This window comes from Solenopsis invicta, chromosome 2 (assembly GCF_016802725.1).
Source record: "Solenopsis invicta isolate M01_SB chromosome 2, UNIL_Sinv_3.0, whole genome shotgun sequence".
NCBI classification, from domain to species: Eukaryota; Metazoa; Arthropoda; class Insecta; order Hymenoptera; family Formicidae; genus Solenopsis; species Solenopsis invicta.
Window position 1 is genome coordinate 3481774 of NC_052665.1, and position 12034 is coordinate 3493807.

Genomic DNA, 12034 nt, shown 5'->3' on the forward strand with positions numbered 1-12034 from the left:
TATATATATATATAAATTTATATATATATATCTTTCTCTCACACGCTCGCACGCTCTCTCTTTTAGCATCTCACGCATCCTTTCTCACGCTCTCCTCACTTTTGACATATTATCGTCGTCCCTCGTTCTACCGCCGGACTTTCAACGGTGTCCAAAGACATACACGATAGCTACGAAGTATTGCTTTTTTTTTCGCGTGTCGATCGCGCTTGCCGATCGCGATCCGGCGTAACAATAATAAATTTTGCACCCTCCTGCGACGAGCCACGCCGGGGAATTCCCGCGCCCCGATTCTTCCTCTCCACGACTCTTCGATTCCGCAATGTCGCTCACGAGGTATTTGGGATTCGCATTTCGGATATAAACATGTATTTCACGGGTATTTCGAGAAAATCTCCCCGCGTAAATTCGGAGATTTTCTTGGATCCGTTTGGAAACATTTGGGGAATCGAAAAGAGCAAACTCGCGCTTTTAGCGGACTCCACGTGTGGGCTTTTATTTGCCCCTTACAAAATTATGTTTTACGTTGGACTTATTGAACTTGAAATCGATGCTTCAATTATTCTCTTTAAAATCGCACCTTTCTTACGGAATACAATAATAGTGCGTCCGATTATTTTATGTGAATTCGGCCGAATAAATTGTTGCCAGGACACACGTCCGCTTCTCGCGCGAATAAAAGCGCCGAGGGAGAGAAAGCGATGAGGGAGCGCGGAGCCTCGCTTACCCGCGGCTCTTGCGTTCGAGGGAAACATGCGCTAAGCGTAAAGTTAACTCGAGTACAGGACTTCCTCTTTTTCCTAAACATATCGTATCGTTTTCTGTTTCTTTTTCTCTCTCCCGTTTTTTTTTTTACGTATCGTTTTTTTGCAAGTAGACGAGCACACATAGAAAATCGCTCGCAGCGTCCACCCAGCCGCCACGGGCCGGGAAATCGCTGCCGCATGCTGAGCGCCTCTACAAACTACAATAATGCGCGCGTGTCGAATAACGATGTGTCAATGTGAACAACTCAGTAACAAGCGCTACGGGATCGCGGTCCCCTCGGTGCTCGTCACAGCCGAGGAGATCGTCGAGAACGCAATATCGAAGGGACACGCCGTTACCCAAGGTGACGCTCGGGAACATCGTCGGAGAGGCGACCTCGTTCAATTACTTTAAAGATACATCCGCTTTAAATCGTCAATCGGCGACGACGCGCAAGAAATTTCGGAATTTTTCAGTTTTCTTCACGGTGAAAATAAATCGCTTCTTTTCTCTCGCGCGGGTTAACATACAGAAAATCCTGGAGATGATATTAAAGACATTAAAACGCGCTCTCGAACAATGTTCTCCGTCGTAGTTCAGCTTGGGTCGCGCGTTTGTGTGTCGGATTGGATGAAACTGAACCCTTTTTAGTTACCGAGATGACCAAAAAAAAGAAAAGATTATGATTTCTATCGCCGTATTCTTACAATCCCGAGCAAGTGACTTTCGTCTCTCGAATGTTAGCTCAACGTCTCGGTGCGTGAGGTGACAATGAAAATCGCTCGCTCGAGATTAGAGTAATGTTAAGGAGAACCGCTCCGAGAAGCAATTTAACTACGGTTGGGAGGACTTAATGTAGGCGAGGCTGTGTATTTAAAGCTGGGTCCCGAGGCTTTGATGGCTGAGCAATTTTCCGCGTCAAAGCTACTGAATTCTCGACCTTACTCTATTTATACGGAGGAAAATAAAATTTTGCCTCTGCGCCGAGACGGTTTGACATATGGAATGAATCACAGATCGATATGCCTCGTCCAGCCTCGGGCTCCCCTCCGAAAAAGGCATAAAACAATCTATCGAATTCAAGATACTTAGACGGTACGTATTTGCGAAATAACAAGAATCCTAGCGGCGTGTCTTTTAGTCATTTTTACAATATATGAAACATATATGATTTCTATATCGATTTCTATCTGTGTTTCTTCATGAAGGTGATGCGAGAGAGATATGACTGACAACCCAGAAATCTCGTAACTTTGATCTGGAAAAATGTTGTGTTGCGGTACTAAAAATATGACGGTCGTGTATGAAAACACCGAGTGTCGTAAATTAACGAGGCCCCGTCGCTAAAATCCCTTGCGATTTCGTGGTAGAAAAATTGTTCGTGATGCGAGGACGTGAAGACTACTTTCGCGGGACAGTGGCGCGTTGTCGGCTATACACAACGGATATGTACAGCGATGTTACTTGTAAAGGTTCACTAGCACACTTCCTTAAATCGTTCGCTAAACCTCACGTTTAACTCGTCAACTAATGCGTACATTTGTAGTTATGATTATGTATTTTTATTATTTTTTTCCCTTTTAATTATATATATCGCCTACTCGGAACACAACGTGGTGGAGCTGCGTGGGCTCGCACGTTGGCTCACCACCGTGTACCCCTATATGTATTTATATATTATGCATTATATCCGTTTTTTTGCATTCTTTACTTTCTATTTAGTCGGTTACTTCATTCGACCCAAACCACAGACTTCTACACTTTTTACTTTTTTTTTCCTTATTTACCCAATATTGATAAACACCGACGAGTTCAGCTATATCAGTTACAGAGAGGAGGGGCTAAGGTTGTGCCCTGTAAAAGATAGATGAATTAAGATGAATCGAAAGAATTTATTTCGATGAAATGCCCGATGTTTGAAGCTACGGAGATTGGTTTTAAAATTGCGTTATAAAAAATCGGATGTTCTTTTTGTGGAAAAAAGAAAAGAAAGTACTGATGCGTGGAATTTAATTCTGTATAAGGGACAATTTCAAGTTTCAACGTTTCACGAAAATTTCTAATATTTTTCTTCCTGATGTGTGTGTGGGAATCGAAATATATATTAAAAGATATAGAAAAGAATTCAATCATCGCAAAACCAATCCCCTATATTTTAAGGATTAGGAATTTATAACTTGAAACGAATCTCTCTGCATACATCGATTCTTCGTTAATCCAACTATTTTTTGACGGGATGCTCTCTTCGACGGAGCACGGGGGAAGGGGGGGTGAGGTTCTTTTTCACAGGGCGATCCCACATGCACACGGTTACATAGGACTTCTTCGACGACACAATTCAAAAAATAATTTTTCATTTTTAGTAGAAAGATAGGCGGGGCATTTTCCGTATAATGGTAATATTATCGTTTTCTCCGTTATTATTACTCTATTTGTTATTCCTATTACTTATCGTATATTATTATTTTTTTATTATATTATTATTTTCTTCTGGACATTATTACTTCGACGCATCCCGTTACGACTGTCGCTCGTCTCGTCACGTCATGTCATGTCACTTTTTACGTGACGATATCACGCCACAGCAGTTCTTACACGTTTACGTGATACCGACACTATTTACACATGTCTACGTTGTCTACGACAAATCGGTAGATTCGCTTATACTTCAGGCAACCACGATCAAAATGTATCAAGTTTGAAATTTATCTAAGCTCAAATGAAACAATTGAATTGATAAATGGTGACAATATAGCAATTCTAACGATAAAATTGATGTCACTTTGTTCGATTACTTTTTCTGATCAAATTGTTTCAATACTTATTACTTTTTAAAACCTTTCATATTTAATTTTGATTTAAATTAAACTATTATTTAAGTTGAACCTTATTTTATTATTGAAAAATCAATGTCATTCCAGTCACCTGATATCTTAAAAAACTCCACAAACTTAAAAGAGATTATATTTTGAAAATAAATTCTGCGTTTTTATGGACTTGATAGATTTCGATTCCAGATGCAGCATTTATACTTGACTCATTCAATTGCGCGTTTGCACGTGCCAGCAGAATCAATGAGATAACGTTGCCTATCATGCTACGCATCCGACAATCCGATTTGAAGCGATAGTGTATTTGTGTGTTTGTGTGTTAATCCTGTGCGTAGGCCTGAATCGAGATTTAACGTGAACCATATGTTTCGTGTCGCATTTTCTCCCGTTATAGAATCTCTCATGTTATTTATTTATTTTTACCAAAAAATCGCGACGCGTCCGATATAACTTTGCGACTCACTTCTTGCGTTCGCGCATATCACGGGGGCACAAGTTCCTGTACCTTCACGCGTGTATATGTGTGTACGTGTCATGCTCCTTCTTTGTATACATATAAAAAAGCGGTATCGACAGTTCCACTTGAGTTTACGATCGTTCTCGCGCGTTACGATATTTTATCTACATTTACCATTAAGATCGAGTAGCTATATTTACAATTGCTTGTTTCGCATCTAGTACACCAATTTGCGCCTTGTTAAAAATATCTGCTGTATATCTGCTCTTCTTTGTCTCTTTCTCTCTCTCTCTCTCTCTCTCAATCTCTCTTTCTCTCTTTCTTTCTCTCTCTCATTCTCTCTCTCTCTTTCTCGCTTTTCCTACGACGTCTCGCGACGCGATCTACGGCGACATCCACGGACAGTTTGTTTAGACGTATCCACCCTTGAGCAGATACGTACCAATCGGAGATGCGAGGTGAGAATATCCCGAATAAAATGTCAAATAACTGAACGTTCAAAAAACGTTAGCTTTTATATTTTTCTTTTTGTATTGAAAATTATCATCTCGTCCTGCATCTTCCGATTTCGACGCGACGACCTCGAGATACCTCGTTCCCGCGTGCGTGCCTATGTGTGTCTTGTAGACCCTGTTGAATGACATCGGCTCGAATATTCAACCGACGATCCGAAAAAGTCCAAGACACATTCCATACTCCCACCTACCCTCCTTTTTGCGAAAACACTACCGGATTTCGTCGCGGACGGCACTTTGAAAGTTCACGCACGCACCTTCATCCCTATCATACCTCCACGCGTCGATTTTCATCATTCCTCTCTCTCTCCTTCCCTCTCCCTCATCTTTCTGTCTTTCTGTCTTCTCTATAAACTAATCACCATGTGTAACAAGCTTTATATTCTTCATTTCGTAAATAATGCGACTAGCTTAATTTTGACACTTCGCGATCCATTTCCACACCCGCCTTCTTTGCACGCACGATTGATCGATCTAGGAATCTAGGACAGATCGCGATCGCGTGGACGCGCTTATGGCACATCGACGGGGTAGATTGCACCGGATACGGAACGCATCCGTGGTCGCTCGTGGTAGATCATCGCGTCTCGACGACGAGCGCGGCGGGAAGGAGAGGCCGAGAGGAGGGTCGAGGAGAGAAAGGGAGCGACATCGCCGACCGCTCGCGTAAATGGCAGTTTAAACGCAAGTTCGCGGCACGCAGCGGCAGGATTTTCCATCAACGCGCTGCTCCATTTCTCTCCCGTTCCATCGTACTCGCTTCTCAGATTCACGCGCGAATCAAGTCCCAAGCGATACTTTGAACTCGCGTCGTGGTGTCCTCGAATCACGAGTCGTGCCTGTGTGTCCTGTTGCGCCTGTTGCCGCTCTTCCGCCTCTTCCTCTTGGTGTCGCGAGTGAACGCGACGTTACCGGGATCGTCGGCGAGCTGGGGATACCTGTGCACGCTATGGATGTCGACGCCCTCGTAACCGTCGACCGTACCGCGACTGATGAGTTCGTCCTTTTCTTCCTTCGACCAGTCGCCTCTACCTTGGAAACCGGCCATCACCAATTGCTTCTCGATCTCCCAGGCTCTCTCGACGGCACGCTTATGCGCGTGCTTTAGAATACGATGCCGCTCTTGCTCGGGATCGGCTCCATATTTGATCACCACGGCTGCGTCTGGATTGTGCAGCCTCAGCTCCTTCCACGTACCCGCGCCGTGCTCCGTTGTCTCGTGTGTAGACACGTTGAACATACTGCCGAGCCGATGGAGCTCCTCCATGTCGTCGCGAATCTTCAGCGCGTTATCCTTGACGAAATAGAAGACATCTTGATCATGAACGCTAAAGTGCAACGGCAAGAAGTACGAGTTGTTAAAGACGGACGTCACCACATCCTGCACCACGCTGTTCACCCCGTCCACTACGCTCACTAGAGCTCGACCACCGACGCGCGACACCAGAATACCCTCGCCAAAGACCGCCCGACGATGTGCCACTCGCGGCAGCAAATTCCGTGTCTTCGGTTCCAACTTTAACAATGGTTTAGGAACGAAACCCAAGTCAGAGAACTTCTCTTGCACGCGATTCACGATGCACTGTAGACCGGACATCACACCAAAGTCCGGAGTCAATTGCGGGGATGTGACAGTTGCGCTCGGCTGGTACACCATTTGCTTCGTGTATTCGGAGCCAAGCATCATCGAGATGTCGTAACCGTAGAGTTTTAGCCAACTTCCCAAATCTGTCATGTACTCGACATTTTGCTTAAAGTTGATCGGATCGTTATTGCGGAAGCGATAAATAAAAATGTCTGTCGGTGTGGTGAGTTCGTTGGCCATCTGCTCCCAAGCTGGCGTCATCCATTGACCGACAGTCGGATCGTAGAGCCTCTTGTTTAGATAGATCAACTTGGTATTGGGATCGAAGAGACCTCCATGGAAATCGATGGGCAGATAAAAGTCCGGATTGGTATCCTTAATGATCTTGCCGAAGGGAGTACGCCGCATCTCTTTGATGAGATTGCCATTGGTATCGAAGAGAGCGAGAGGTGAGCCGTTTTGATCTGTCGCAACGTAGAAGCGTTGTTCTGATGTCTCTACGGTCATCAGGAAATCTCTTGAATCATAGAGGAATCGGAACGTCTTGGATGATTTCGGGAAGTGCACATGCGTTATTAAATCCGGAGTCTTTGGATTCGCATAGAAGAACTGAGTGATGTTCTCTCGATCGTCGTTCATGGACACCAGTCGACCACGGTCGTCATAGAAGTACCAGATTTGGAATTTCTTGTGTTCCGAAGCGTGAATCAGCTGGCCGCGCGAGTTGTATCTGAAGAAAAAAAAAAAAATGTCGTACAGTATATATTTATTAAAACATTTTTCAATATTTTACACAAGTATTTCAGCAAAATATGCTCAAAAACGGATAGATTTTCATATGTAATATTACATCTTAATTTTGTTATTTTAATTTCTAATAAAAAAATTTAAGAGCTGTGTTTTCAAGATCAAAGTAACGACGCGTAGTTTGAAGAATCAGAAAATGTATATAAAATTACAAAAGAAATTATTATTTAAACATTAAGATGCTATGACCATCGACAACTTTTTTCGTTTTTATTTTAATTTATTTTATTTTTTTTTTAGTTGTTATATAACAATCTTATCCCAATCGTTGTTAAAAAAAATTTTATTATATTTTATTTGAAATATTAAAAAAAAAACAAATCTTAATTTTATACTTTTAAATTAATTAAATATAAAAAAATAGAAAACACATACCTGTATTTGTGTTCTCCGCGAATTACGACGAAACCGCGTCCATCGTACGAATTAAACTCAACGTCACCGTACTGAACAACTCGATCTCCGCTGTCGTAGCCCAAAGCAATCTTCTCGTTATGTTCCGTCACGCCGATCACATTACCATTTTCGTCGTATGCGTACTGCCAATTGTTCTCCGTGTCCGCTACCTCGAGCACATGACCATCCGCGTTATACGTGATTTTCTCCATCCTAGACCACTCCTTCTTCTCCATCGATTCCTTTCCAATCGTGAGTTTTCTCATCTTGATGCGATTGCGATTGTCATATTCGAGTTCCATACGGAACACATCAAACGATCTGATATTCATTAGCACTGTTTTGACGCGTCCATGCTCGTCATAGTCAGTAACTGTAAAGAATTGTTTGCTGCTGTCTTGCATGACTGATCTGTTGAAGAGATTTCTATATATCCTGAGATCACCGACGCCTTCCAGTACCCCGAGATTTTGGTTGTACTTAAGACGAAGTTGAGGTAGCTGTTTGCCATTGATGTCGACTTCGATGCCAGATATGCGCGCGTTACCATCGTACTGATAACGGTAATGAGCGTTATCCATGCCACTCTTGCTGCCAAACTTGATCTTCTCGTCCTTCACGATACCGGCGTGATACTTGTATTCAATACGCATCTCGAAGTTCGGTTCGTTAATATCGATGCTGCGTACCAAACTGGTTGTTTCTTGATAAGTGTAATGTATCGAAGAGAGTCCTAAGAAAAGAGATTCGTGATTTACAATTGTGCTTCTAATATTTTTACGATGTTTTACAAATTAAACGTAAACAAAAAATATTTTCTTTTAACTATATACGACACCTAATAAAATTGAATTGAAAAATAAACGGATAAAATAAACATTATTTTAACACAACAAAACTGTATAAGAAAAACTATTACTTACCAGCAAGAGTGGTTTCGAGTTTTCCAGCATGATCGTAGACGTAAGCAACCTTTCCGCTTTGATGAGGATATACCTTAGCGAGAATTTGTCCGTCGTCGTTGTAAAGAATTTCATAAGGATGTCTGTTCATCGGTGAATAATATTGATACTTATAAAATCCAAGAGAAGTTTGAAGAGAGAATGTATGGATGTGTCCCCTTGGTGTGGTCAACGACTGTAATGCTCCCGTTTCGTCATATTGAAGAAGATAATCGCTTCCACGTGGCGTAGTGACTTTCAACGGTAGGATACTGAACATATCCTTGAAAGCGTACACCATCGATGTGCCGTCACTGTATTTGATTTCGTATAACCGACCGGATCTGTCAAAGCCATAGGTTTCGCTAATGTCACCCCATGTCCAGCTTGTCAGTCTGCTGAATCGATCATATTCCAACTCGACGCCGGCGAAGATACCGTTTCTGGGTCCCCACTTGACTGGCCTAGCTGTTCTGTCATACGTGACGTTCAACAGTTCTACTCGATCGTCCATGAACACTGCCACAGTATTCGTTTCTCTATCATATTCAAGAGAAAACAGGATCTCCCCATTGACACGGAGTTTCCTACCGACTTGAGCGATCGCCTTCGTATTGCCACGATTTTTATTGCCTTGGACTTTTCGGAGGAAGTATCGCCATTCGAAGCGATTAGCCAAATCGCCAGCGATCTCCGTTCTCTGTTTAGCTGGTACGGGATAACTCTCGCCCAGCAAAGGTTCGATCTCTGCTAGTATCGAATATGGCATCGAATCGGTGTTTATAGTATGAGCCCATGGTGTCACTCTTCCGACTGAACCATCTGCGAGGACTGTTGTCCTTTGTTCGGCTTCACCAATTTTCGTGACAACGGATGATCCTTTAATTAGCATCGAGATGGGTTTCCTGTTGTTCTGTCCAACTTTCACTACGGCACCTTTCAGACTGAGATCGAACGTTAAGCTGATTACTTTGCCTGTAGGAGTCACCGCGCTAGTCAGTCTACCAAACTCATCATAATTATAGACGTAGCTACGTCCGGTACTGTCAAGCTTCGTCTTCAGTAAACCTGTAGGTCCATGATAGTCGAAGGTGACGTTGTAATCGTCAGGTGTGCTCAACTCATGCAGCATCTTCATCCTAGACATTCTCAGTCTGCATTTTTGTCCCTTCGTGTTCTCAATAGAATTTACCTGACTGCTATAATCTCTGAGCAAGAAGACCTTGTTGCCAGCTGCATCCGTCACTGTGCTGAGCTTACCGTTGCTGGTGTTGACATTGTAAGTAAAAAGATACACGGTCTCGCCGGTCAGAATGTTCTTCGTGGCAATATGTTGACCAAATCGGTTGAACACGTAGATCTCCTGTGTGTCGGGCGCATAGATCTCGTATTCTCGTGCGCCGCTCGCATCGGGAATGCTTGCTGTTACCGAGCGGATTCGGTAATTGGCCTGATCGCCGATGTGTACCACTCCATCGGGGGAAACTGCCACCGCGGATATGGTGTTGAATTTAGAGGTGGACGCCAAATAGTGATCGGCTTCGAAGCAGTCGCAGCCGCGTTCCAGGCAGTTGCACTTGGATTCGGCGCCGGCATAGGGTGATATCTTGCCATCGGTGCCGATTACGCGAACGCGGTTAATCCTCTGCGAATCGCTCTCGGCGATATAGAGATCGCCCGATGGACCGAAAGCGATACTCTGCGGCATCACGAGGGTGGCGTGAGTTGCGAGTTCCGTGTCGAACGAAGCTGATGGGGAAGCGCAGTGAAGTGGACGACCAGCGACGACTTTGACGCGACCGTCCGGCGCCAGCTGAAGAACCATGTGATCATCAATCATGTGCAGCGAGTTGTCCAAAGGATTGATCGCCAATTCGGTTGGCCAACGAAGATGGACTTCCTCGACGTTCAATGTGCCTTCGCAGGGTATCGGCTTCCAATGAGATTTGTGCATATGATTGCCGATCACAGTGGTAATGATGCCATCTCTATCGACCATTCGGATGTTCGTGCCGTCAGCGAAGTACAAGACATTGTCTGCCGAAACGGCGACTCCCTTGGGATAAGCGAGTTTAGCGTCTCGCGCGAGAGCGCCGTCACCGCAGTGAGCTTCGTCGCCAGGAAGACAACGTTCCCCGGAGCCAACTACCGTCTCCCAGTTATGATCGGGATCCGTATAGTCATTGGTATCGCGAACACGGATGATCTGATGGGATTCTGGATCCGATATGTAGAGAATGCCGTCCAGAGGACTCAGAGCGATGTGATAACGATATGATACCCTGGTTGCGCTAAAAGAAAATTAAAATAAAATTTTAAAGTTAAATTTATTTAAAATAAAATTTTAAAAGAAGGAGATCAAAAATGATCACTTAATAAAATAGCATTAGCTACGTACTTTAATCTGACCACAGTTCTAACTGTTCCATCGACGAGGATCTTCCTGACTAGATTAAAATCACCAACAAAAATGGAGCCGTCTGCGGCAGTGGCAAGAGCGACGGGCGCTAAGAGACGTTGTTTCGAAGCTTGTCCGTCGCAGTCGTAACAATCCAGCGGTCTTTGATGACCGTCTCCCATTGTAGTGAGGATGACTCTTGGCTTGTGCTTCAGATAAATGTTCGAGCCATCGCCTTTTTGCAAAATACCTTCGTGGAAGTTATACCTGTGATGAATATCCAGATTCCAACCTCCGACCTCCGAAATGGACATGTCGTGACCGCTCAGTTTTGTCGTCTGCACGTCCCAAATGATGTCCTTGCAGTCGCTGTATTCGTATCCGACCTTTACCATGGCGGTCGTCACCCCATAGACGCGTTGACGATAAACGTTCAGGCGGTTCCAGGCGTAAGTGAACTTGATCACGGGATCGGCCTCGAAGATTTTCTCAAAGAGTATACCCTCGATCGTGATTCTCAAGTGTATCAGATTCAATGTCGGCGGGATGACTTCAGGGGTCAACTGCAGTTGTATGGTGGAAAGATAACCGGCCGCACGGGAACTGTGATACACTAGATTCAAGCCTGTTCCGGGTATTTGTAAGCTCTCCTGTATGACTTGTGACTCTGCTAAAATGGCACTCTTGTCCGGACAGGCACCCTGGAAACCGTGTTTCCAGGTCGCCAAAACGACCGGCTTCATAAGATCATAATCGTGAGCCGCGCATGCATGCGGAACATGTATGGGTGGCTTCTCCTCGGCAGTGCTCATAATGATCTTATCGATGATTACGACCTGAAGTGAAACAAATAATACCTCCATTATCTTGTTTTTAATCGTAAAATAAATATTAGAAGTCTCCTGGGACACGCGATAAATTTATTATATGAGAAATTCAGGCTCACCTCGTTCCAAGGCACGAAGACGATATGACTCTGCGGCTTGAAGGGTGACCTGCCGAATTGCAAAGTTACAGCACCGCCGCCGTTTACCAGAAGATCAAACCAACCGTCGTCTCGCGTGAGGGTAAAGCCTTCCAGTGGCGTACTGGTGCTGACCCGCACTCCCATCAATCCCGTGCCGAGGTGTGTGACAACGCGACCACGTATGACGGCCGATCGGCTGTTAGACAACGACCGTATTAATCGCAAGAAACTCGCGAGCAAGTAGATAGTCTAAGATCATATCTTTGTGTGCTTCGTCGTACACTACCAACAAAGCAATCGCTATTCTCTAGACTAATCTCAATCTACTACGTTTTACTGTCTTTCACACTTCTTGAATATCTCCTGTTTGGAGAAAGTACCGACGAGAAG

General features: G+C 44.2%; 1 protein-coding gene across 15 annotated transcripts in view; it reads right to left on the reverse strand.

Moving 5' to 3' along the window:
* Positions 1 to 856: 856 nt before the first annotated feature.
* Positions 857 to 12034, reverse strand: part of LOC105198996 (teneurin-m) — a 535513-nt gene continuing 524335 nt past the window's right edge. For all 15 annotated transcript variants that reach the window (XM_039445977.1, XM_039445978.1, XM_039445980.1 and 12 more), the window contains 5 exons: positions 11624 to 11840; positions 10678 to 11513; positions 8262 to 10570; positions 7318 to 8071; positions 857 to 6865 (listed from right to left, as the gene is read on the reverse strand). In XM_039445977.1, the coding sequence (XP_039301911.1) occupies positions 5377 to 6865; positions 7318 to 8071; positions 8262 to 10570; positions 10678 to 11513; positions 11624 to 11840 (5605 nt within the window). In that variant the 3' untranslated portion in view covers positions 857 to 5376. The remainder of the gene's footprint in view (positions 6866 to 7317; positions 8072 to 8261; positions 10571 to 10677; positions 11514 to 11623; positions 11841 to 12034) is intronic.